This window comes from Chiloscyllium punctatum, chromosome 45 (genome assembly GCF_047496795.1).
Source record: "Chiloscyllium punctatum isolate Juve2018m chromosome 45, sChiPun1.3, whole genome shotgun sequence".
Lineage (NCBI taxonomy): Eukaryota > Metazoa > Chordata > Chondrichthyes > Orectolobiformes > Hemiscylliidae > Chiloscyllium > Chiloscyllium punctatum.
In genome coordinates, this window is record NC_092783.1 from 28,489,566 (window position 1) to 28,516,036 (window position 26,471).

The 26,471-nt window shown below is 59.8% G+C and overlaps 1 protein-coding gene across 1 annotated transcript; it reads left to right on the plus strand.

Annotated features, from left to right (window-relative positions):
- The first annotated feature begins 22,878 nt into the window (after positions 1-22,878).
- On the plus strand, positions 22,879-26,205 carry rabif (RAB interacting factor). Its single transcript, XM_072563503.1, is given in 3 exon segments — positions 22,879-23,063; positions 23,066-23,109; positions 25,648-26,205. Coding segments are annotated over 3 exon segments (375 nt in total). The 5' UTR covers positions 22,879-22,981; the 3' UTR covers positions 25,897-26,205.
- The last annotated feature ends 266 nt before the right edge of the window (positions 26,206-26,471 follow it).

A 26,471-nucleotide genomic window follows, 5' to 3' on the forward strand; every position in this document is an offset into this window, starting at 1 on the left:
GAATGGGAGGGAGAGTGTGTGGAGGAATGGAAGGGAGAGTGTGGAGGGGGCGATGGGAGGGAGACTGTGGGGGAAATGGGTGGGAGAGTGTGGGTGGGGAATGGTTGGGAGAGTGTGGAGGGGAATGGGAGGGAGAAGTGGAGGGGGCAATCGGAGGGAGAGTGTCGGGTGGGAATGGGTGGGAGAGTGTGAGTGTGAATGGGTGGGAGAGTGTGGATGGGGAATGGGAGGGAGAGTGGGTGGTGGAATGGGAGGGAGAGTGTAGGGGGGAATGGAAGGGAGAGTGTGGGGGGGAATGGGAGGGAGAGTGGGTGGTGGAATGGGAGGGAGAGTGTAGGGGGGAATGGAAGGGAGAGTGTGGGGGGGAATGGGAGGGAGAGTGTTATGGGGGGAATGGGAAGGAGAGTGTAGGGGTGAAAATGTGTTGCTGGAAAAGCACAGCAGGTCAGGCAGCATCAAAGGAACAGGAGAATCAACGTTTCGGGCATGAGCCCTTCTTCAGGAATGAGTGTGGGGGTGGAATGGGAGGGAGAGTGTGGGGGGGTGAAATGGGAGGGAGAGTGTGGGGGGAATGGGAGGAGAGTGGGGGAATGGGAGGAGAGTGGGGGAATGGGAGGAGAGTGAGGGGAATGGGAGGGCAAGTGTGGAGGGGGCACTGGGTGGGAGAGTATGGGGGGGAATGGGAGGGAGCGTGTGGGTGAATGGGAGGGAGAGTGTAGGGGGGAATGGGAGGGAGAGTGTGGGGGGGAATGGGAGGGAGAGTGTGGGGGGGAAAGGGAGGGAGATTGTGGGGTGAATGGGGGGGAGAGTGTGGGGGAATGGGGGGGAGAGTGTGGGGGAATGGGGGGAGAGTGTGGGGGAATGGGGGGAGAGTGTGAGAGGGTGAATAGGAGAGAGAGTGGGAGAAATGGGAGGGAGAGTGGGGGGGAGCGTGTGATGGGGAGGGGGAGTGTGCGGGGGAATGGGGAGGAGAGTGTGGGGCGGAATGGGGGAGAATGTGGGGGAATGGGAGGGAGAGTGGGGGGAATGGGAGGGAGAGTGGGGGGAATGGGAGGGAGAGTGTGGGGTGGTATGGGAGGGAGAGTGGGTAGTGGAATGGGAGGGAGAGTGGGTGGTGGAATGGGAGGGAGAGTGTAGGGGGGAATGGAAGGGAGAGTGTTATGGGGGGAATGGGAAGGAGAGTGTAGGGGTGAAAATGTGTTGCTGGAAAAGCGCAGCAGGTCAGGCAGCATCAAAGGAGCAGGAGAATCAACGTTTCGGGCATGAGCCCTTCTTCAGGAATGAGTGTGTGGGTGGAATGGGAGGGAGAGTGTGGGGGGGTGAAATGGCAGGGAGAGTGTGGGGGGAATGGGAGGAGAGTGGGCGAATGGGAGGAGAGTGAGGGGAATGGGAGGGCAAGTGTGGAGGGGGCACTGGGTGGGAGAGTGTGGGGTGGGAATGGATGTGAGAGTGGGGGGGGAATGGGAGGGAGAGAGTGGGGTAATGGGAGGGAGTGTGGGTGGTGGAATGGGAGGGAGAGTGTGGTGGAATGGGAGGGAGCGTGTGGGTGAATGGGAGGGAGAGTGTGGGGTGGTATGGGAGGGAGAGTGTGGGGGGGAATGGGAGGGAGAGTGTGGGGGGGAATGGGAGGGAGAGTGTGGGGGGGAATGGGAGGGAGAGTCTAGGAGGGAATGGGAGGGAGAGTCTAGGGGGTGAAAATGTGTTGCTGGAAAAACGCAGCAGGTCAGGCAGCATCCAAGGATCAAGAGAATCGACATTTCGGGCATGAGCCCTTCTTCAGGAATGAGTGTGGGGTGGAATGGGAGGGAGAGTGTGGGGAAATGGGAGGGAGAGTATGGGAGGGGGAATAGGAGGGAGAGTGGGAGAAATGGGAGGGAGAGTGTGGGGGGGAATGAGAGGAGGGTGGGGGGAATGGGAGGGAGTGTGTGTGGGGGGGAATGGGAGGGTGTGAGGGGTGGGAATGGGATGGAGATTGTGGGGGGGAAAGGGAGGGAGATTGTGGGGTGAATGGGAGGGAGATTTTGGGGGAATGGGGGGAGAGTGTGGGGGAATGGGGGGAGAGTGTGAGAGGGGAAATAGGAGGGAGAGTGGGAGAAATGGGAGGGAGAGTGGGGGGGAAGCGTGTGGTGGGGAATGGGGAGGGGGAGTGTGCGGGGGAATGGGGAGGAGAGTGTGGGGCGGATTGGGGGAGAATGTGGGGGAATGGGAGGGAGAGTGGGGGGAATGGGAGGGAGAGTGGGGGTAATGGGAGGGAGACTGGGTGGTGGAATGGGAGGGAGAGTGGGTGGTGGAATGGGAGGGAGAGTGTGGGGGGGAATGGGAGGGAGAGTGTGGGGGGGAATGGAAGGGAGAGTGTGGGGGGGAATGGGAGGGAGAATGTGGGGCGGGAATGGGAGGGAGAGTCTAGGGGGTGAAAATGTGTTGCTGGAAAAACGCAGCAGGTCAGGCAGCATCCAAGGAGCAGGAGAATCGACGTTTCGGGCATGAGCCCTTCTTCAGGAATGAGTGTGGGGTGGAATGGGAGGGAGAGTGTGGGGTGGGAATGGGTGGGAGAAATGGGAGGGAGAGTGTGGGGGGGAATGGGAGGCAGTGTGTGGGGGGGAAATGGGAGGCAGTGTGTGGGGTGGGAATGGGTGGGAGAGTGTGGGTGGGGAATGGGAGGGAAAGTGGGTGGTGGAATGGGAGAGAGAGTATGGGGGGGAATGGTAAGAGAGTGTGCAGAATGGGAGGGAGAGTGTGGGGGGGAATGGGAGGGAGAGTAGGTGGTGGAATGGGAGGGAGAGTGTGGGGGGGAATGGGAGGGAGAGTAGATGGTGGAATGGGAGGGAGAGTGTGGGGCGGGAATGGGAGGGAGAGTGTGGGGGGGGAAATGAGAGGGAGAGTGTGAGGGGGGAATGGGAGGGAGAGTGTGGGGGGGGGGAAATGGGAGGGAGAGTGTGGGGGGGGGAAATGGGAGGGTCAGTGCGGCGAATAGGAGGGTGAGTGGGAGAAATGGGAGGGAGAGTGTCGGGGGGAATGGGAGGGAGAGTTTGTGGGAGGGGGGGTTATGGGAGGGAGAGGGGGGGTTATGGGAGGAGAGTGTGAGGGGGGAATGGGAGAGAGAGTGTGAGGGGGGAATGGGAGGGTCAGTGCGGCGAATAGGAGGGTGAGTGGGAGAAATGGGAGGGAGAGTGTCGGGGGGAATGGGAGGGAGAGTTTGTGGGGGGGGGTTATGGGAGGAGAGTGTGCGGGGGAATCGGAGGAAGAGTTTGGGGAGTATGGGCGGGAGAGTATGGGGGGCAGCGGGAGGGAGAGTATTTGGGCGGAATGGGAGTGAGAGTGTGGGGGGGAATGGGAGGGAGAGTGTGCGGGGTGAAGGGAGGAGAGTGTGGGGGGTGAAGGGAGGAGAGTGGGGAGGGGGCTTGGGAGGGAGAGTTTGGGGTGGGAATGGGTGGGAGAGTGTGGATGGGGAATGGGAGGGAGAGTGGGTGGTGGAATGGGAGAGAAAGTGTGGGGGGAATGGGAGGGAGAGTGTGGGTGGGGAAAGGGAGGGAGAGTGTTGGATGAATGGGAGGGAGAGTGTGGGGGAGATTGGGAGGGAGAGTGGGTAGTGGAATGGGAGGGAGAGTGTGGGGGGGGGGAATGGGAAAGAGAGTGTGGGGGTGAAAATGTGTTGCTGGAAAAGCGCAGCAGGTCAGGCAGCATCCAAGGAGCAGGAGAATCAACTTTTCGGGCATGAGCCCTTCTTCAGGAATGTGTGTGGGGGTGGAATGGGAGGGAGAGTGTTGGGGAGATGGGAGGAGAGTGCAGGGAAATGGGAGGGAGAATTTGTGGGGGCGAATGGGAGGGGGAGTGTGGAGGGAATGGGAGGGAATGTGTGGAGGGATTGGGAGGGAGAGTGTGGGGGGGAATGGGAAGGGGAGTGTGGGGTAATGGGAGGGGGAATGGGAGAGTTTGTGGGGGAAATGGGAGGGAGAACGTGTGGGGGATTGGGAGGGAGAGTGTGGGGGTGGAATGAGAGGGAGCATGGGGAGGGAATGGGAGGGAAAGTGGGGTGGGAATGGGAGGGAGAGTGTGGGTTGGGAATGGGAGGGAGAGTGTGGGGGTGGGGGAATGGAAGGGAGAGTGTGGGGGGGATGGGAGGGAGAGTGGGGGGGGATTGGGAGTGCGAGAGTGGGGGGAATGGGAGGGAGAATTTGTGGGGGGAATGGGAGGGACAGTGTGGGGGGGGAGTGTGGGGGGAATGGGAAGGAGAGTGTGGAGGTGAAAATGTGTTGCTGGAAAAGCGGTGCAGGTCAGGCAGCATCCAAGGAGCAGGAGAATCGATGTTTCGGGCATGAGCCCTTCTTCAGGCTTGAGTGTCGGGGTGGAATGGGAGGGAGAGTGTGGGGAAATGGGAGGGAGAGTTTGGGGGGGGGGAGGGGAATGGGAGGGAGAGTGTGGGGGTGGAAAAGGAGGGAGAGTAGATGTTGGAATGGGAGGGAGAGTGTTGGGGGGAATGGGAGGGAGAGTGGGAGAAATGGGTGGGAGAGTCGGGGGGAATGGGAGGGAGAGTGTGGAGGGGGCAATGGGTGGGAGATTGTGGGGGGAATGGGTGGGAGAGTGTGGGTGGGGAATGGTTGGGAGAGTGTGGAGGGGAATGGGAGGGAGAGTGGGAGAAATGGGAGGGAGAGTGTTGGGAATGAGAGGAGGGTGGGGGGAATGGGAGGGAGTGTGTGTGGGGGGGAATGGGAGGGTGTGAGGGGTGGGAATGGGATGGAGATTGTGAGGGTGAATAGGAGGGAGAGTGTAGGGGGGAATGGGAGGGAGAGTGTGGGGGGGAATGGGAGGGAGAGTGTGGGGGGGAAAGGGAGGGAGATTGTGGGGTGAATGGGAGGGAGATTTTGGGGGAATGGGGGGGAGAGTGTGGGGGAATGGGGGGAGAGTGTGGGGGAATGGGGGGAGAGTGTGAGAGGGGGAATAGGAGGGAGAGTGGGAGAAATGGGAGGGAGAGTGGGGGGGAGCATGTGGTGGGGAATGGGGAGGGGGAGTTTGCGGGGGAATGGGGAGGAGAGTGTGGGGCGGAATGGGGGAGAATGTGGGGGAATGGGAGGGGGAGTGGGGGGAATGGGAGGGAGAGTGTGGGGTGGTATGGGAGGGAGAGTGGGTGGTGGAATGGGAGGGAGAGTGTGGGGGGGAATGGGAGGGAGAATGTGGGGCGGGAATGGGAGGGAGAGTGTGAGGGGGGAATGGGAGGGAGAGTGTGGGGGGGGAAATGGGAGGGAGAGTTTGTGAGGGGGGTTATGGGAGGGAGAGGGGGGGTTATGGGAGGAGAGTGTGCGGGGGGATTGGGAGTGCGAGAGTGGGGGGAATGGGAGGGAGAATTTGTGGGGGGAATGGGAGGGACAGTGTGGGGGGGGAGTGTGGGGGGAATGGGAAGGAGAGTGTGGAGGTGAAAATGTGTTGCTGGAAAAGCGGTGCAGGTCAGGCAGCATCCAAGGAGCAGGAGAATCGATGTTTCGGGCATGAGCCCTTCTTCAGGCTTGAGTGTCGGGGTGGAATGGGAGGGAGAGTGTGGGGAAATGGGAGGGAGAGTTTGGGGGGGGGAGGGGAATGGGAGGGAGAGTGTGGGGGTGGAAAAGGAGGGAGAGTAGATGTTGGAATGGGAGGGAGAGTGTTGGGGGGAATGGGAGGGAGAGTGGGAGAAATGGGTGGGAGAGTGGGGGGGAATGGGAGGTGAGTGGGGGAATGGGAGGGAGAGTTTTTGGGGGGAATGGGAGGAGAGTGTGGGGCGGAATGTGAGGGAGTGTGTTGGGGGGGAATGGGAGGGAGAGTGGGGTGGAATGTGAGAGTTTGTCGGGGGAATGGTAGGGAGAACGTTGGGGGGGAATGGGAGGGCGAGTGGGTGGGAATGGGCGGGAGAGTGTGGGGGTGAAAATGTGTTGCTGGAAAAGCGCAGCAGGTCAGGCAGCATCCAAGGAGCAGGAGAATCAAGGTTTCGGGTATGAGCCCTTCTTCAGGAATGAGTGTGGGGGAATAGGAGGGAGTGTGTTGGGGGGAGGGGGGGGTAAGGGTAGGGAGAGTGGGAGAATGGGAGGGAGAGTGTGTGGAGGAATGGAAGGGAGAGTGTGGAGGGGGCGATGGGAGGGAGACTGTGGGGGAAATGGGTGGGAGAGTGTGGGTGGGGAATGGTTGGGAGAGTGTGGAGGGGAATGGGAGGGAGAAGTGGAGGGGGCAATCGGAGGGAGAGTGTCGGGTGGGAATGGGTGGGAGAGTGTGGGTGGGGAATGGGAGGGAGAGTGGGTGGTAGAATGGGAGGGAGAGTGTAGGGGAGAATGGAAGGGAGAGTGTGGGGGGGAATGGGAGGGAGAGTGGGTGGTGGAATGGGAGGGAGAGTGTAGGGGGGAATGGGAGGGAGAGTGTTATGGGGGGAATGGGAAGGAGAGTGTAGGGGTGAAAATGTGTTGCTGGAAAAGCACAGCAGGACAGGCAGCATCAAAGGAACAGGAGAATCAACGTTTCGGGCATGAGCCCTTCTTCAGGAATGAGTGTGGGGGTGGAATGGGAGGGAGAGTGTGGGGGGGTGAAATGGGAGGGAGAGTGTGGGGGGAATGGGAGGAGAGTGGGGGAATGGGAGGAGAGTGGGGGAATGGGAGGAGAGTGAGGGGAATGGGAGGGCAAGTGTGGAGGGGGCACTGGGTGGGAGAGTGTGGGGGGGAATGGGAGGGAGCGTGTGGGTGAATGGGAGGGAGAGTGTAGGGGGGAATGGGAGGGAGAGTGTGGGGGGGAATGGGAGGGAGAGTGTGGGGGGGAAAGGGAGGGAGATTGTGGGGTGAATGGGGGGGAGAGTGTGGGGGGGAATGGGAGGGAGAGTGTGGGGGGGAAAGGGAGGGAGATTGTGGGGTGAATGGGAGGGAGATTTTGGGGGAATGGGGGGGAGAGTGGGGTGGTGGAATGGGAGGGAGAGTGTGGTGGAATGGGAGGGAGCATGTGGGTGAATGGGAGGGAGACTGTGGGGTGGTATGGGAGGGAGAGTGTAGGGGGGAATGGGAGGGAGAGTCTAGGAGGGAATGGGAGGGAGAGTCTAGGGGGTGAAAATGTGTTGCTGGAAAAACGCAGCAGGTCAGGCAGCATCCAAGGATCAGGAGAATCGACGTTTCGGGCATGAGCCCTTCTTCAGGAATGAGTGTGGGGTGGAATGGGAGGGAGAGTGTGGGGAAATGGGAGGGAGAGTGTGGGAGGGGGAATAGAAGGGAGAGTGGGAGAAATGGGAGGGAGAGTGTGGGGGGGAATGAGAGGGTGTGAGGGGTGGGAATGGGATGGAGATTGTGAGGGTGAATGGGAGGGAGAGTGTAGGGGGGAATGGGAGGGAGAGTGTGGGGGGGAATGGGAGGGAGAGTGTGGGGGGGAATGGGAGGGAGATTGTGGGGTGAATGGGAGGGAGATTTTGGGGGAATGGGGGGGAGAGTGTGGGGAAATGGGGGGAGAGTGTGGGGGAATGGGGGGAGAGTGTGAGAGGGGGAATAGGAGAGAGAGTGGGAGAAATGGGAGGGAGAGTGGGGGGGAGCGTGTGATGGGGAGGGGGAGTGTGCGGGGGAATGGGGGAGAATGTGGGGGAATGGGAGGGAGAGTGGGGGGTATGGGAGGGAGAGTGGGTGGTGGAATGGGAGGGAGAGTGGGTGGTGGAATGGGAGGGAGAGTGTGGGGGGGAATGGGAGGGCGAGTGGGTGGGAATGGGCGGGAGAGTGGGTGGTGAAAATGTGTTGCTGGAAAAGCGCAGCAGGTCAGGCAGCATCCAAGGAGCAGGAGAATCAAGGTTTCGGGTATGAGCCCATCTTCAGGAATGAGTGTGGGGGAATAGGAGGGAGTGTGTTGGGGGGAGGGGGGGGTAAGGGTAGGGAGAGTGGGAGAATGGGAGGGAGAGTGTGTGGAGGAATGGAAGGGAGAGTGTGGAGGGGGCGATGGGAGGGAGACTGTGGGGGGAATGGGTGGGAGAGTGTGGGTGGGGAATGGTTGGGAGAGTGTGGAGGGGAATGGGAGGGAGAGTGGGAGAATCGGAGGGAGAGTGTGGAGGGGAATGGGAGGGAGATGTGGAGGGGGCAATCGGAGGGAGAGTGTGGGGTGGGAATGGGTGGGAGAGTGTGAGTGTGAATGGGTGGGAGAGTGTGGGTGGGGAATGGGAGGGAGAGTGGGTGGTGGAATGGGAGGGAGAGTGTAGGGGAGAATGGAAGGGAGAGTGTGGGGGGGAATGGGAGGGAGAGTGGGTGGTGGAATGGGAGGGAGACTGTAGGGGGGAATGGAAGGGAGAGTGTGGGGGGGAATGGGAGGGAGAGTGTTATGGGGGGAATGGGAAGGAGAGTGTAGGGGTGAAAATGTGTTGCTGGAAAAGCACAGCAGGTCAGGCAGCATCAAAGGAACAGGAGAATCAACGTTTCGGGCATGAGCCCTTCTTCAGGAATGAGTGTGGGGGTGGAATGGGAGGGAGAGTGTGGGGGGGTGAAATGGGAGGGAGAGTGTGGGGGGAATGGGAGGAGAGTGGGGGAATGGGAGGAGAGTGGGCGAATGGGAGGAGAGTGAGGGGAATGGGAGGGCAAGTGTGGAGGGGGCACTGGGTGGGAGAGTGTGGGGGGGAATGGGAGGGAGAGAGTGGGGTAATGGGAGGGAGTGTGGGTGGTGGAATGGGAGGGAGAGTGTGGTGGAATGGGAGGGAGAGAGTGGGGTAATGGGAGGGAGTGTGGGGTGGTGGAATGGGAGGGAGAGTGTGGTGGAATGGGAGGGAGCGTGTGGGTGAATGGGAGGGAGACTGTGGGGTGGTATGGGAGGGAGAGTGTAGGGGGAAATGGGAGGGAGAGTGTGGGGGGGATTGGGAGGGAGAGTCTAGGAGGGAATGGGAGGGAGAGTCTAGGGGGTGAAAATGTGTTGCTGGAAAAACGCAGCAGGTCAGGCAGCATCCAAGGATCAGGAGAATCGACGTTTCGGGCATGAGCCCTTCTTCAGGAATGAGTGTGGGGTGCAATGGGAGGGAGAGTGTGGGGAAATGGGAGGGAGACTGTGGGAGGGGGAATAGGAGGGAGAGTGGGAGAAATGGGAGGGAGAGTGTGGGGGGGAATGAGAGGAGGGTGGGGGGAATGGGAGGGAGTGTGTGTGGGGGGGAATGGGAGGGTGTGAGGGGTGGGAATGGGATGGAGATTGTGAGGGTGAATGGGAGGGAGAGTGTAGGGGGGAATGGGAGGGAGAGTGTGGGGGGGAATGGGAGGGAGAGTGTGGGGGGGAAAGGGAGGGAGATTGTGGGGTGAATGGGAGGGAGATTTTGGGGGAATGGGGGGAGAGTGTGGGGGAATGTGGGGAGAGTGTGAGAGGGGGAATAGGAGGGAGAGTGGGAGAAATGGGAGGGAGAGTGGGGGGGAGCGTGTGGTGGGGAATGGGGAGGGGGAGTGTGCGGGGGAATGGGGAGGAGAGTGTGGGGCGGAATGGGGGAGAACGTCGGGGAATGGGAGGGAGAGTGGGGGGAATGGGAGGGAGAGTGCGGGTAATGGGAGGGAGAGTGTGGGGTGGAATGGGAGGGAGATTGGGTCGTGGAATGGGAGGGAGAGTGTGGGGGGGAATGGGAGGGAGAGTGTGGGGGGGAATGGGAGGGAGAATGTGGGGCGGGAATGGGAGGGAGACTGTGGGGGTGAAAATGTGTTGCTGGAAAAACGCAGCAGGTCAGGCAGCATCCAAGGAGCAGGAGAATCGACGTTTCGGGCATGAGCCCTTCTTCAGGAATGAGTGTGGGGTGGAATGGGAGGGAGAGTGTGGGAGGGGGAGTGGGAGAAATGGGAGGGAGAGTGTGGGGGGGAATGGGAGGCAGTGTGTGGGGGGGAAATGGGAGGCAGTATGTGGGGTGTGAATGGGTGGGAGAGTGTGGGTGGGGAATGGGAGGGAAAGTGGGTGGTGGAATGGGAGAGAGAGTATGGGGGGAATGGTAAGAGAGTGTGCAGAATGGGAGGGAGAGTGTGGGGGGGAATGGGAGGGAGAGTAGGTGGTGGAATGGGAGGGAGAGTGTGGGGCGGGAATGGGAGGGAGAGTGTGGGGCGGGAATGGGAGGGAGAGTGTGGGGGGGTGGAATGGAAGGGAGAGTGTGGGTGGGAATGGGAGGGAGAGTGTGGGGGGGATGGGAGGGAGAGTGGGGGGGGGATTGGGAGTGCGAGAGTGGTGGGAATGGGAGGGAGAATTTGTGGGGGGAATGGGAGGGACAGTGTGGGGGGGGAGTGTGGGGGGAATGGGAGGGGTAGTGTGGGGGGCAATGGGAAGGAGAGTGTGGAGGTGAAAATGTGTTGCTGGAAAAGCGGTGCAGGTCAGGCAGCATCCAAGGAGCAGGAGAATCGATGTTTCGGGCATGAGCCCTTCTTCAGGCTTGAGTGTCGGGGTGGAATGGGAGGGAGAGTGTGGGGAAATGGGAGGGAGAGTGTGGGGGGGGGAGGGGAATGGGGGGGAGAGTGTGGGGGTGGAAAAGGAGGGAGAGTAGATGTTGGAATGGGAGGGAGAGTGTTGGGGGGAATGGGAGGGAGAGTGTTGGGGGGAATGGGAGGGAGAGTGTGGGGGGGGGGAATGGGAGGGAGAGTGTGGGGGAGTGAATGGGAGGGAGAGTGTGGGGGTGGAAAAGGAGGGAGAGTAGATGTTGTAATGGGAGGGAGAGTGTTGGGGGGAATGGGAGGGAGAGTGGGAGAAATGGGTGGGAGAGTGGGGGGGAATGGGAGGGAGAGTGGGAGAAATGGGTGGGAGAGTGGGGGGAATGGGAGGTGAGTGGGGGAATGGGAGGGAGAGTTTGTGGGGGGAATGGGAGGGAGAGTGGGAGAAATGGGTGGGAGAGTGGGGGGGAATGGGAGGTGAGTGGGGGAATGGGAGGGAGAGTTTGTGGGGGGAATGGGAGGGAGAGTGGGAGAAATGGGTGGGAGAGTGGGGGGGAATGGGAGGTGAGTGGGGGAATGGGAGGGAGAGTTTGTGGGGGGAATGGGAGGAGAGTGTGGGGGGGAATGTGAGGGAGAGTGTGGGGGGGGAATGGGAGGGAGAGTGTGGGGGGGTAATGGGAGGGAGAGTGGGGTGGAATGTGAGAGTTTGTCTGGGGAATGGTAGGGAGAACGTTGGGGGGGAATGGGAGGGTGAGTGGGTGGGAATGGGCGGGAGAGTGGGGGTGAAAATGTGTTGCTGGAAAAGCGCAGCAGGTCAGGCAGCATCCAAGGAGCAGGAGAATCAAGGTTTCGGGTATGAGCCCTTCTTCAGGAATGAGTGTGGGGGAATAGGAGGGAGTGTGTTGGGGGGAGGGGGGGGTAAGGGTAGGGAGAGTGGGAGAATGGGAGGGAGAGTGTGTGGAGGAATGGGAGGGAGAGTGTGGAGGGGGCAATGGGTGGGAGATTGTGGGGGGAATGGGTGGGAGAGTGTGGAGGGGAATGGGAGGGAGAGTGGGAGAAATGGGAGGGAGAGTGTGGGGGGGAATGAGAGGAGGGTGGGGGGAATGGGAGGGAGTGTGTGTGGGGGGGAATGGGAGGGTGTGAGGGGTGGGAATGGGATGGAGATTGTGAGGGTGAATGGGAGGGAGAGTGTAGGGGGGAATGGGAGGGAGAGTGTGGGGGGGAAAGGGAGGGAGATTGTGGGGTGAATGGGAGGGAGATTTTGGGGGAATGGGGGGGAGAGTGTGGGGGAATGGGGGGAGAGTGTGGGGGAATGGGGGGAGAGTGTGAGAGGGGGAATAGGAGGGAGAGTGGGAGAAATGGGAGGGAGAGTGGGGGGGAGCATGTGGTGGGGAATGGGGAGGGGGAGTGTGCGGGGGAATGGGGAGGAGAGTGTGGGGCGGAATGGGGGAGAATGTGGGGGAATGGGAGGGAGAGTGGGGGGAATGGGAGGGAGAGTGTGGGGTGGTATGGGAGGGAGAGTGGGTGGTGGAATGGGAGGGAGAGTGTGGGGGGGAATGGGAGGGAGAATGTGGGGCGGGAATGGGAGGGAGACTGTGGGGGTGAAAATGTGTTGCTGGAAAAACGCAGCAGGTCAGGCAGCATCCAAGGAGCAGGAGAATCGACGTTTCGGGCATGAGCCCTTCTTCAGGAATGAGTGTGGGGTGGAATGGGAGGGAGAGTGTGGGAGGGAGAGTGGGAGAAATGGGAGGGAGAGTGTCGGGGGGGAATGGGAGGCAGTGTGTGGGGTGGGAATGGGTGGGAGAGTGTGGGTGGGGAATGGGAGGGAAAGTGGGTGGTGGAATGGGAGAGAGAGCATGGGGGGGAATGGTAAGAGAGTGTGCAGAATGGGAGGGAGAGTGGGGGGGAATGGGAGGGAGAGGAGGTGGTGGAATGGGAGGGAGAGTGTGGGGCGGGAATGGGAAGGAGAGTGTGGGGCGGGAATGGGAGGGAGAGTAGGTGGTGGAATGGGAGGGAGAGTGTGGGGCGGGAATGGGAGGGAGAGTGTGGGGGGGGAAATGGGAGGGTCAGTGCGGCGAATAGGAGGGTGAGTGGGAGAAATGGGAGGGAGAGTGTGGGGCGGGAATGGGAAGGAGAGTGTGGGGCGGGAATGGGAGGGAGAGTAGGTGGTGGAATGGGAGGGAGAGTGTGGGGCGGGAATGGGAGGGAGAGTGTGGGGGGGGAAATGGGAGGGTCAGTGCGGCGAATAGGAGGGTGAGTGGGAGAAATGGGAGGGAGAGTGTCGGGGGGAATGGGAGGGAGAGTTTGTGAGGGGGGTTATGGGAGGGAGAGGGGGGGTTATGGGAGGAGAGTGTGCGGGGGAACCGGAGGAAGAGTTTGGGGAGTATGGGCAGGAGAGTATGGGGGGCAGCGGGAGGGAGAGTATTTGGGCGGAATGGGAGTGAGAGTGTGGGGGGGAATGGGACGGAGAGTGTTGGGGGTGAAGGGAGGAGAGTGGGGGGGGGGCTTGGGAGGGAGAGTTTGGGTTGGGAAAGGGAGGGAGAGTGTTGGATGAATGGGAGGGAGAGTGTGGGGGAGATTGGGAGGGAGAGTGGGTAGTGGAATGGGAGGGAGAGTGTGGGGGGGAATGGGAAAGAGAGTGTGGGGGTGAAAATGTGTTGCTGGAAAAGCGCAGCAGGTCAGGCAGCATCCAAGGAGCAGGAGAATCAACTTTTCGGGCATGAGCCCTTCTTCAGGAATGTGTGTAGGGGTGGAATGGGAGGGAGAGTGTGGGGGAGTTGGGAGGAGAGTGCAGGGAAATGGGAGGGAGAATTTGTGGGGGGGAATGGGAGGGGGAGTGTGGAGGGAATGGGAGGGAGAGTGTGGGGGGGAATGGAAGGGGAGTGTGGGGTAATGGGAAGGGGAATAGGGGGAATGGGAGAGTTTGTGGGGGAAATGGGAGGGAGAACGTGTGGGGGATTGGGAGGGAGAGTGTGGGGGTGGAATGAGAGGGAGAGTGGGGAGGGAATGGGAGGGAAAGTGGGGTGGGAATGGGAGGGAGAGTGTGGGTTGGGAATGGGAGGGAGAGTGGGGTGGTGGAACAGGAGGGAGAATGTGGGGGGGAATGGGAGGGAGAGTGTGGGGCAGGAATCGGAGGGAGAGTGTGGGGGTGGAATGGGAGGGAGAGTGTGGGGGGAATGGGAGGGAGAGTTTTTGGGGGGAATGTGAGGGAGAGTTTGTGGGGGTATGGGAGGGAGAGTGTGGGGCGCAGCGGGAGGGAGAGTGGGGCGGAATGGGAGTGAGAGTGTGGGTGGAAATGGGAGGGAGAGTGTGGGGAGGGAATGGGGAGAGTTTGGAGGGGAATGTGAGGGAGAGTGTGGGGGGGGAATGGGAGGGAGAGTGTGGGGGGAAATGGGAGGGAGAGTGTGGGGGGGGAATGTGAGGGAGAGTGAGGGTGGGATGGGAGGAGAGTGGGGGGAAATCGGAGGGAGAATTTGTGGGGGGAATGTGAGGGAGAGTGGGGGGGGAATGGGAGGGAGAGTGTGGGGGGGAATGGGAGGGGGAGTGTTGGGGGGTGTGTGGGGGGGTAAATGGGAGGGAGAGTGTGGGGAGAATGGGAGGGAGAGTGTGGGTGGGAATGGGAAGGGGTGTGTGGGGAATGGGAGGGAGAGTGGGGGGGAATGGGAGAGTTTGTGGGGGGAATGTGAGGGAGAACGTGGGGGGTCAATGGGAGGGACAGAGTGGGGTTGGAATGGGAGGGAAAGTGGGGGGAGGAATGGGAGGGTGAGTGGGGGGGAATGGGAGGGAAAGTGGGGGGGGAATGTGGGGGGAATGGGAGGGAGACTGTGGGGGTGAAAATGTGTTGCTGGAAAAGCGGTGCAGGTCAGGCAACATCCAAGGAGCAGGAGAATCGACGTTTCGGGCATGAGCCCTTCTTCAGGAATGAGTGTGGGGGAATGGGTGGGAGAGTGTGGAGGGGGAATGGGAGGGAGAATGTGGAGGGGGAATGGGAGGGAGAGTGTGGGGGTGGAATGGGAGGGAGAGTGTGGGGTAATGGGAGGGAGAGTGTGGGGTGGGAATGGGAGGGAGAGTAGATGTTGGAATGGGAGGGAGAGTGGTGGGGGGAATGGGAGGGAGAGTGGGAGAAATGGGAGGGAGAGTGTGGGGGGGAATGGGAGGGAGAGTGTGGGGGGGGAAAGGGAGGGAGAGTGTGGGGGGGAATGGGAGGGAGAGTGGGAGAAATGGGAGGGAGAGTGTGGGGGGGAATGGGAGGTGAGTGGGGGGAATGGGAGGGAGGGTTTGTGGGGGGAATGGGAGGGAGAACGTGGGGGGTTATGGGAGGGAGAGTATGGGGGGAGAGTGTGCGGGGTAATCGGAGGAAGAGTTTGGGGGTGTATGGGAGGGAGAGTGTGGGGCGCAGCGGGAGGGAGAGTGTGGGTTGGGAATGGGTGGGAGAGTGGAGGGGAATGGGAGGGAGAGTGTGGGGGTGGAATGGGAGGGAGAGTGTGGGGGGGAATGGGAGGGAGAGTGTGTGGGGGAATGGGGGAGAGTGTTGGGGGGGATTGTGAGGGAGAGTGTGGGGGTGGAATGGGAGGGAGAGTGTGGGGGGGGAATGGGAGGGAGAGTATGGGGCAGGAATGGGAGGGAGAGTGTGAGGGGGAATGGGAGGGAGAGTGTGGGGGGGAATGGGAGGGAGAGTATGGGGCAGGAATGGGAAGGCGAGTATGGTGGAGGAATGGGAAGAGAGTGTGGGGGGTGAAAATGTGTTGCTGGAAAAGCGCAGCAGGTCAGGCAGCATCCAAGGAGCAGGAGAATCAATTGCGGGCATGAGCACTTCTTCAGGAATGTGTGTGGGGGTGGAATGGGAGGGAGAGTGTGGGGGAGATGGGAGGGAGAGTGTGGGGGAGATGGGAGGGAGAGTGTGGGAGAGATGGGAGGGAGAGTGTGGGAGAATGAGAGGGAGAGTATGGGGGGAATGGGAGGGAGAGTGTGGGGGAGATGGGAGGGAGAGGATGGGGGAGATGGGAGGGAGAGGATGGGGGAGATGGGAGGGAGAGGATGGGGGAGATGGGAGGGAGAGTGTGGGAGAGATGGGAGGGAGAGTGTGGGAGAGATGGGAGGGAGAGTGTGGGAGAGATGGGAGGGAGAGTGTGGGAGAATGGGAGGGAGAGTGTGAGGGGAATGGGAGGGAGAGTGTGGGGGAGATGGGAGGGAGAGGATGGGGGTGGAATGGGAGGGAGAGTGTGGGGGAGATGGGAGGGAGAGTGTGGGGGAATGCGAGGGAGAGTGTGGGGGAATGCGAGGGAGAGTGTGGGGGAGATGGGAGGGAGAGTGTGGGGGAATGCGAGGGAGAGTGTGGGGGAATGCGAGGGAGAGTGTGGGGGGCGTAATGGGAGAGAGAGTGGGAGAAATGGGAGGGGGATTGTGGGGGGGGAATGGGAGGAGAGTATGGTGGGGGGAATGGGAGGGAGAGTGTGGGGGGGGAATGGGAGGGAGAGTGGGAGAAATGGGAGGGGGATTGTGGGGGGGAATGGGAGGGAGAGTGTGCGGGAAATGGGAGGAGAGTGTGGTGGGGGGAATGGGAGGGAGAGTGTGGGGGGGGAATGGGAGGGCGATTGTGGAGGGGAATGGGAAGGAGAGTGAGGTGGAATGGGAGGGAGAGTGGCTGGAATGGGAGGGAGAGTGGCTGGAATGGGAGGGAGAGTGTGGGGGTATGGGAGGGAGAGGATGGGGGTGGAATGGGAGCGAGAGTGTGGGGGGTAATGGGAGGGAGAGTGGGGGGAATGGGAGGGAGAGTGGGGGGAATGGGAGGGAGAGTGTGGGGGTGAATGGGAGGGAGAGTGGGGGAATGGGTGGGAGAGTGTGGGGGGGGAATGGGAGGGAGATTGAGTGGTGGAATGGGAGGGAGAGTGTGGGGGGGAATGGGAGGGAGAGTGTGGAGGGGGAATGGGAGGAGAGTGTGGGGGTTAGAGTGTATGGGGGAGTGTGGGGAGAGAGAGTGTTGGGGGCAAGAATGTGGGAGAGTTTGGGAGGGAATGGGAGGGAGAGTGTGGGGGGTATGGGATGGAGAGTGTGGGGGGTGGGGAATGGAAGGGAGAATGTGGTGGGGGGAATGGGAGGGAGAGTGTGGGTGGGAATGGGAGGTGAGTGGGGGGAATGGGAAGGAGAACGTGGGGGGTTATGGGAGGGAGAGTACGGGGGAGAGTATGTGGGTAATCGGAGGAAGAGTTTGGGGGTGTATGGAGGGACAGTGTGGGGCGCAGCGGGAGGGAGAGTGTGGGGCGGAATGGGAGTGAGAGAGTGGGGGAATGAGAGGAGAGTGGGGGGAATGGGAGGAGACTGGGGGTGAAATGGGAGGAGAGAGTGTGGGGAATGTAATGAGAGTGTGGGTGGGGAATGGGAGGAGAGGGTGGTGGGAGAATGTGTTGGGGAATGGGAGGAGAGAGTGGGGGTAATGGGAGGAGAGTGTGGGGGGAGAGCGTGGTGGGCAATGGGAGGAGAGTGTGGGGGGAATGGGAGGAGAGTGTAGGGGGAATGGGAGGAGAGAGTGGGGGAATGGGAGGAGAGAGTGGGGGGAATGGGAGGAGAGAGTGGGGGGAATGGGAGGAGAGAGTGGGGGGAATGGGAGGAGAGAGTGGGGGGAATGGGAGGAGAGAGTGGGGGGAATGGGAGGAGAGTGTGGGGTGAATGGGAGGGAGAGTGTGGGGGAATTGGAGGAGTGGGGGGAAATGGAGGGAGTGTGCGGGGCATGAATGTGGGAGTGTGTGGGAGGGAATGGGAGGGAGAGTGTGGGAGGTATGGGATGGAGAATGTGGGGGGGAATGGCAGGGGAAGGGAGAGGGAGATTGTTGGGGAGAAGTGGAGGGTGTGGTAATAGTGAGGGGGATAGGGAAAGTGATGAGAGTGATGGGGAGGGGGGAGAGTGTGGGGGCGAGGAGGGGGAAAACAGGGGAAGGGGAGTGAGGGGGAGAGGGGTGAGGGAGATGGGAGTGAGGGATGGAGAGGGGTCTGAAGGTTAGGGATGGGAGTGAATGAGGGGAATGGAGAGAGGGTGAGTGGAAATGGGGGAGGGCAAAAATGAGGGGGCAGCAAAGAGCAAAGGAGAGAGCAAAGGCAAGAGTGAGGGGGAGGGCGAGGGTGAGGGTAGCAACGAAGAGAAGAGTGGAGGATCGGGGCAATAAGGGGAAAAGTTAGGGTGGTGGACAGGAAGAGTGTGGAAGGGGAGGAAGTGGGGGAGAGAGAAAGAGTGAGGGAGGAGGAGAGTGAAGGTAAGAGTGGGTGAGGGGGAGAGTGCACGCAAGAGTTGGGGGGCAAGACTAGGGGAGGGGTAGGGCAGGATTTGGGGAGGGGGTGAGTGAGGACAAGAGTGGAGGAATGGAGAGTAAGGGCAATTGTGGGTGGGGCGGAGAGAGGCAAATGCAGAGCAGAAGGGGGAGGGGCAAAGAGTGATGGGGGAGAGTGGGGGCAGTGACCGTGAGGGGGAGAGGAGGGGTGAGAGTGAGGGACGATGGGAGAGAGTGAGGGGGATGGGAAGTGGAAGAGTGGGAGATTGGGGGCCAAGAGTGAGGGAGGGTGAGAATGGGAGGATGTGAGGTGAAGAGAAGGGGAGTGTGAGAGGATGAGTGGAGGGGAGGAGAAGAGTTGGGGAGGGACAGGGGAAGAGTGAGTGATGGGAAGATGGGGAGAGTGAGGGGCAGGGAGGGGGAGAGTGAGGGGCAGGAGGCAAGTGAGGGGATGAGAAGGGCAGGGAGAGATTGAGGGGAGGAGAGAGTGAGAGGAAGAGAGAGGGAGGAGGGAGTGAGGGGAAGAGAGGAGTAGGGGGAGAGTGATGGGGAGGGGAAGAGTGAGGGGAGGAGGGAGTGAGGGGAAGAGAGGAGTAGGGGGAGAGTGATGGGGAAGAGAGGGGGAGGGGAGAGTGAGTGGAAGAGGGGGAGAAGGGGCAGGGAGGGGGGAGAGAGGGGAAGAGTGGGGGGAATTGATGGGAAGAGTGGGTGAGTGGAAGAGGAAGCACAGGGTGGGACGGTGGCTCAGTGGTTAGCACGGCTGCCTCACAGCGCCAGGCACCTGGGTTCAATACTAGCCTTGGGTGACTGTGTGGAGTTTGCACATTCTTCCTGTGCCTGTGTGGGTTTCCTCCGGGTGCTCCAGTTTTCTCCCACAATCCAAAGATGTGCAGGTCAGGTGAATTGGCCATGCTAAATTGCCCGTAATGTTCAGGGGTATTTAAGTTCGATGCATTAGTCAAAAGTAAATGTCAAGTCATAGGGTCGGCGAACAGGTTTGGGTGGGATACTCTTCGGAGGGTCGGTGTGGACTTGTTGGGCCGAAGGGCCTGTTTCCACACTGCTAGGGATTCTATTCTAGTCTATGATGAAGAGAGGGGGAGGGGGAAAGTGAGGGGGGGAGAGAGAGAAGGGAAGACTGAGGGGAAGGATTGGGGGGAAATGAGGGATGGAGAAGAGTGGGAGAGGGGAAGGCAGGAGTGGAGGAGCGGGAGATTGGGGGCCGAGAGTCAGGAAGGGGAGGGTGAGGGGAAGAGTGGGGGAAGGGGAGATTGGGGGCCAAGAGTGAGGGAGGGTGAGAATGGGGGGATGTGAGGTGAAGAGAAGGGGAGTGTGAGAGGATAAGTGGAGGGTGGAGGGGGTGTGAGAGGAAGGATGGGGGAGGGAGAGTATGAGGAGGAGGATGAGGGTGTGTGGTGGAGGGGGAGGGGTAGGGTGGATGAGTGGGGGGCAGGGGAGAGGGAGGGGAAGAGTGGAGGAGGGAGATTGAGGGTCGAGATTGGGGGTGTGGTGGTGGAGCGTGAGTAATATTTACATTATTGTTTTCTTCAGTCCATGGAAGTGGGGTGGGTGTGTAGAAGGTCTGAGCCACCATGGCAAGTATGTTGAGGCAGCTTCACCCTGAGACAGATTGCCCACTGGTTTGTACAATCAGGACCAGTTATGGAGGCAGGAGGCCAGAAATGACAACTCCGACTGGCTCCTGAGCGGGTGGATGCAACTGTGCAAACACTACAGGGCAATCGGAAACAGCCTCTCTCTCCAATCAAATAACCAAAACATAGAAGATAGTTAGCTGTTCTCTCCCACCATTTTCTACAAGCTGTGGTCTGTAATCAGTGACTGAAAGATGCTATCTATTGCCCTTTGCAGTTAAAAAAAACTGAAAGAACCTGGAAATAATAAGAAACTTGAAGATCAGAAGAACGTAGGAAGCAAAAGATACTTAATCAAATCCTGTGGACTGCTGTTATTGAATGTTTTCCTTTCCATGACATCCATGTTTGTTTATCGTGATTGTGTGTGTGTGTGTGTGTGTATGTAAGGGTCTGAGAAGTATTTCAGATGGTTTTATGTTGATAAATCAGTTTTGTTTGCCTGTGGTTTGAATTGATTTCTTAGAACTAAAGTTTCATGCTAAATACAAAAACCAGGTCACTTTCTGTAACCTTATTTGATCAGACAGGAAAATTGGGAGAACAAATAATTTGATTAAATCCTTAACTTATGTAACCACCTCAATTTCAACCTCAGGAACAACCATAGAATAATTTATAGATGCTTCAGATGTGAATCAAAGTTTAATTGTCAGTGAAATGAAATTACGGGACCTTTTGAGATATCACATGACATGGAAGGAGAAGGGACAATAATTTGTGCCTTTGTAACAGATGTATTGATATATGTAGTTCTGAATAGTGGGTATACATCCATGGGATGTGGACTCAACTGGTTCCGCTGCCCACATCCCCAGAATGAATTATGATTCCTGCCGTAACCAAATTGTTAATGTCCAGGTCTTGCTGCATTTGGACACGGACTGCTTCCATATCTGAAAAGTCGTGAATGGTGGTTAATGTTACACAACCATCAGTGAATTTCCCTATCTTCTGACCTTTTAATGGCGAGAATGTCATTGGTGAAGCAACTAATGATGATAATACCTAGGATACTACCCTGAGAAATCCTAAGGAGATTTCCTGGAGCTGAAATGACTAACCTCCAACAATCCAGAATCTTTTGTACCACATATGATCCCAACTGGTGGCATTTTCCCTTGATTCTTATTGACCTTGATGCCACACTCAGTCAACTGCAGCCTTGATGTCAAGGGCATTTATTCTGACCTCATCTCTGGAATTCAGCTACTTTGTTCATGTTTGAACCAAGGCTGGAATGAGGTCAGGAGGTGAGTGGCCCTGGTGGAACCCAAACTGGGTGTCACTGAGCAGGTTATTGCTGGGCAGGTGCTGCTTGATCGCTCTGTTGATGACACCTTCCATCACTTTACTGATGATAGAGAGTAGACTGATGGTGCAGTAATTCCCTAGGTTGGATTGATCCTGCCTTTGCATGCATGATACACAAGGGCAATTTTCCACAATGTCAGGTCGATGCCAGTGCTGTAACTGTATTGGAACAGTTTGGTTCAGGATGTGGCAAGTTCTAGAACCCAAGTTTTCATTACTTCTGCAGGAATGCTATCAGGACCAAAGATTTTGCAGTTTCCAGTGCCTCCAACTGTCTCTTGCTATTGTGTGGAGTGAATTGAATTGGCTGAAGACTGGCACCTGTGATGATATGTCCCTCTGGGAGAGGCCAATATGAATAATACACTCAGTACTTCTGGCTGAGGACTATCATTAGTCTTATCATTTGCAGTGCTGTACTGGGCTGCACCATAATTGAGGATGTGCATATTTGTGGAGCCTACTCTTCCAGTGATTTGTTGAATTGTCCACCACCATTCACGACTGGATGTGGCAGCACTTCAGAACTTAGATCTGATATGTTAGTTGTCAAGATGCTTCGATCTGTCTATCACTTGTTACATATGTTGTTTAGCATGCAAGTAGTCCTGTTTCTCAACTTCATCAGTTTGATACCTCAGTTTTAGATTAACCTGGTACTGCTTCAGGCATGCCCATCTGTACTGTTCATTGAACCAGGGTGGTCCCTTGGATTGATGGAAATTCGAGATTGAGGGATTTGGCATGATTATTAAATTCATTCACTTGCAGTCAAAAAATACACACATTGTGATTTCATCATCAATCACGAAGGAGACATTTATAATTGCATTAATCCTTGAACAATGCACTATGGCCCTGTAAAGTCTGAGGAAAAACCCAGAGACTTGAAGGACCCACAGAGAGAATTTTAGCATAAGTGAATTTTCTTTGTGGGACATAATTTTTCAAAAGCTAACGTAGCATTTATCTTATGTTTGATCTGAATAACACAGGCTATAAGACATCATTGGAAATCAAACTCACAATGGCTTTGTGATTAGCACTGCAGCCTCACAGCATTAGGGGCCTGGGTTTGATTCCACACTTAGGCAATTATTTAGAGTTTTCACATTCTCCCTCTTTCTGTCTGGGTTTTCTCCGAGTGCTCAAGTTTCCTCCCACAGTCCAAAGATGTACAGGTTAAGTAGGTTGGCTATGCTAAATTAACAATAGTATGCAGGGATTTGTTGGTTCGGTGCATTAATCAGGGGTAAATATAGGATAATAGCGTAGGGGAACGGGTCTGGGTGGGTTACTCTTCCAAGCTTTTGCGTGGACTTGTTGGTCCAAAGGGCCCATTTCCACACTGTAGGGATTCTATGATTAGTCATGGAAATTAGAGGGAAAGGGTAGGGATTCTGTCTGGTTGGGATTCTCTTCAGAGGGTGGGTGTGGACTTGATGGAACTTGCTGCACCCTTAACTAAACACATTGGAGATTATAGTGTGCACTCAGAAAAGCTCAAGATAATTAGGAAGATTCAACACGATATTGTCAAGGAAAAATTCATATTTAACCTATTTATTAGAATTCTTTGAAGGAGGAACCCATGCTGTGGATAGAGGGGAGCTATTGTCTATTATGAGAGGGAGGATACTGTGACAGCACACCTGTGAATGCTGTGTGCAGATTTATTCACTTTATTGAACAAAGAGAATTCGGAAGTTCAGAGAAGTTATACTATACAAATACCCAACATCGGTGGCTTGTCTTATAAAGCTAGGTTGGACAGGCTAGACTTGTTTTTTTCTTGCATTTACAGTGCAAGGGGTGATTTATTGAAACAGATGTTTATTATGTTGACAAGATGGGATATGGAAAGGAGGCCATTTGTGGGTCTGTCCATAACTACATGATTTATGCAAAACTTAAGGGTCACTCTAAGCAGAGATGAGTTTTTTTTCTCTCAAAGAATTGTCCAACTTTGGAATGGTCTTCCACAGAGGGTGGGATCATTGAATATTTTGAAGAGAGAGAGGGATAAATTCTTGTTTTTGGGGGGAGGGGGATAAAACGGTTATGAGATGTTGTGATCCCAGCATCAGTCAGGCCCCCTCCTCCAGCCCCAGCCGTATCCCCCCAAACCACCAGCTCCACCATTTACATCCACTCCGTCCACCCACCATTTCCCGCCAGGATCAAGCCCCGCCCCCGGCCCCACCCCCTCCCCCTCCCCCTCCCCCTCCCCCTCAGGATGTGGGCGGGGCCAGGCCCGCGGTCACGGCGCTCTGATCCCGCGCGGGCTCTTTGTTCAGGGATCAGGGGGGAGGGGGAAGGATGAGAGGGTGCGACCGGAAGCGGAAGTGAGCTGCCTTGTCCGCCGGGTCCATGGAGTCAGGGAGCGGGCCAGGAGAGGTGGATGCTGCGCTCGGTCCCCGAGGCCACCGGCCTCGTTAACGCCGCCGGCAGGAACGGAAAGGCGGTTGTGTGCGAGCGGTGCGGCTCCGAGTGCTCAGCCCCGGGGCAGCTCGGTACCAGCGGAGAGAGGTGGGGGCGGGGTGGGGGGTGGAGAGAGGGGGAGGGGGGTCGGGGTGGGGGGCGGAGAGAGGGGCGGAGAGAGGGGGGGGAGGGGGGGCGGGGGTGGAGAGGGGGGGGAGGGGGGGCGGGGTGGAGAGAGGGGGAGGGGGTGGAGAGGGGGGGAGGGGGGGCGGGGGTGGAGAGAGGGGGAGGGGGTGGAGAGAGGGGGAGAGAGGGGGAGGGGGAGGAGGGGGGGGAGGACGGGGGAGGGGGGGGAGACGGGGGAGGGAGGGGGGGGAGACGGGGGAGGGAGGGGGGGGAGACGGGGGAGGGAGGGAGGGAGGGGGAGGAGGGGGGGAGGGAGGAGGGGGAGGAAGGGAGGGGGGGGAAGGGAGGGGGGGAGGGGGGAAGGGAGGGGGGGAGACGGGGGAGGGAGGGGGGGAGACGGGGGAGGGAGGGGGGGGAGACGGGGGAGGGAGGGAGGGAGGGGGAGGAGGGGGGGGAGGGAGGAGGGGGAGGAAGGGAGGGGGGGGAAGGGAGGGGGGGGAAGGGAGGGGGGGAGGGGGGAAGGGAGGGGGGGAGACGGGGGAGGGAGGGGGGGGAGACGGGGGAGGGAGGGGGGGGAGACGGGGGAGGGAGGAGGGAGGGGGAGGTGGGGGGGAGGGAGGAGGGGGAGGAAGGGAGGGGGGGGAAGGGAGGGGGGGGAGGGAGGGGGGGAGGGAGGGGGGGAGGGGGGGAAGGGAGAGGGGGGGAGACGGGGGAGGGAGGGGGAGGAGGGGGGGAGGGAGGAGGGGGAGGAAGGGAGGGGGGGGAAGGGAGGGGGGGGAAGGGAGGGGGGGGGGGAGGGGGGAGGAAGGGAGGGGGGGGAAGGGAGGGGGGGGAAGGGAGGGGGGGAGGGAGGGGAGGGGGGGGAAGGGAGGGGGGGGAAGGGAGGGGAGGGGGGGAAGGGAGGGGGGGGAAGGGAGGGGGGGGGGGGGAGGGGGGGGAAGGGAGGGGGGGGAAGGGAGGGGGGGGGGGGGAGAGGGGGGGAGGGAGGGGAGGGGGGGGAGGGAGGGGGGGGAGGGAGGGGGGGAGGGGGGGGAAGGGAGGGGGGGAGGGAGGGGGGGAGACGGGGGAGGGAGGGGGAGGAGGGGGGGAGGGAGGGGGAGGAGGGGGGGAGGGGGGGAGGGAGGGGAGGAAGGGAGGGAGGGGAGGAGACGGGGGAGGGAGGGGGAGGAGGGGGGGAGGGAGGGGGAGGAGGGGGGGAGGGAGGGGAGGAAGGGAGGGGGGGGAGGGAGGGGGGGGAGGGAGGGGGGGGAGGGAGGGGAGGAAGGGAGGGGGGGGAGGGAGGGGAGGAGGGGGAGGAGGGAGGGGGAGGGGAGGGAGGAGGAGGGGGAGGGGAGGGAGGAGGAGGGAGGGGGAGGGGAGGGAGGAGGGAGGGGGAGGGAGGGGAGGAGGGGGAGGGGAGGAGGGGGAGGGGAGGGAGGGGGAGGAGGGGAGGGGGGGGGAGGGAGGGGGAGGAGGGGAGGGAGGGGGAGGAGGAGGGGGGGAGGGAGGGGGAGGAGAGAGGAGGGGAGAAGGGGGGGAGGAGGGGGGGGGGGAGGGAGGAGGGAGGAGGGGGGGGAGAGGGGGAGGAGGGGGGGAGACGGGGGGAGGAGGGGGGGAGACGGGGGAGGGGGAGGGAGAAGGGGGGGGAGACGGGGGGGGCGAGGAGGGGGAGGGGAGGGGGGAGACGGGGGAGGGGGAGGAGGGGGGGGAGAGGGGGGGGGAGGAGGGGGGGGAGGAGGGGGGGGGGGGGGAGGAGGGGGAGGGGAGGGGGGAGACGGGGGAGGGGGAGGAGGGGGGGCGGCGGAGGGGGAGGGGGAGGAGGGGGGGCGGGGGAGGGGGAGGAGGGGGGGCGGCGGAGGGGGGGGGCGGCGGAGGGGGAGGGGGGGCGGAGGAGGGGGGAGGGGGAGGGGGGGGCGGAGGAGGGGGGAGGGGGAGGAGGGGGGGCGGAGGAGTGGGAGAGGGGGAGGAGGTGGGGGAGAGGGGGAGGAGGTGGGGGAGAGGGGGCGGGGTGTGGGAGGCAGGAGGCGGAGGGGTGGGTGGCAGAGGAGGTTGTGGAGGGGTGGGAGGTGGAGGGGGCGGGGCAGTGGAGGGGTGGGAGGTGGAGGGGGCGGGGCAGTGGAGGGTGGGGAGGGGGCAAGGCAGTGGAGGGTAGAGAGGGGGCAGGGCGGGAGGTGGAGGGGGTCGAGAGGGGGCGGGGCAGTGGAGGGTAGAGAGGGTGGGGAGGGGGATGGCGGAGAGGGGTTGGTGGGGAGGGAGAGCGGCGTTCGGACGAGGGGAAAGGGAGGGGGTTTGGGGGGAGGGAGAGGGGGGTTTGGGGGGAGGGAGAGGGGGGTTTGGGGGAGGGAGAGGGGGGTTTGGGGGGAGGGAGGGGGGGGTTTGGGGGGAGGGAGGGAGAGTGTAGGGGTGCGGGGGCGAGAGTTGGTGTGGAGGGGGCGCGAGGTGCTGGGGGGTGGGGAGCGGAGTGGGACGGACGGTGGTAAGTAAGGGGAGGTGTCGGGGGGTGGGAGTGATTGGAGATTTAAGATGGCCTTTATTTTGCAGCTGTTTCTTCCATCGATGAGGCAGAGGGTGGCACTGGGCACTGAGGAAAGCTCAGTACAAGGGGATATGCTACAGGAGCATTGGTTCGTTGATGACATGTATACCTTTGAGAATGTTGGCTTCACCAAGAACGTGAACAATATCAAGTATCTGGTTTGTGCTGACTGTGAGATTGGGCCCATTGGCTGGCACTGCCTGGATGATAAGAAGAGCTTTTATGTGGCTCTGGATCGAGTGCAACATGAATAGCAGGCGATGAGGAGCCAGCAGGGTTACAGCACAATCCACTGGTGGGATGCTTCTGTCTCTCACTCTGCATATACTCCCTGCCTGCCGCCTGAGACTCGGGGCTGAACACAAGACTTCCTCACATGGCATCCCCAACAGACTGTTCTTCGCAGATGTCTGTGTGAGCCATGGTGTAGACTGCACACACAGCTCTTTACCTGTGGCATACTGACCAGTCTAGTATTTCACTATCACATGCCACACAGTTTCTGATGAGGTGATTGCTCAGTTTGAACCACTTTTGTTATTATTAAAAGCCGTTGTAAATGCTGTGTGCTGTCTTTGAAGAGCAGAGCCAATCAGATTTTGCAACTAGTGGGAGAGAATGTGAGGAATATGATTGGGTTTGTGCCACTGCAGTCCGCCAGGGAGGGTCAGGGCTGTGCCACTGCAGTCCGCCAGGGAGGGTCAGGGCTGTGCCACTGCAGTCCGCCAGGGAGGGTCAGGGTTGTGCAATTTGCATTCCTGCAGTATGTGCGGAGGTGGGGGGGGGTTGGGGGTGGGGGTGTTGGGGGGAGTGAAATAGTGGAATAATT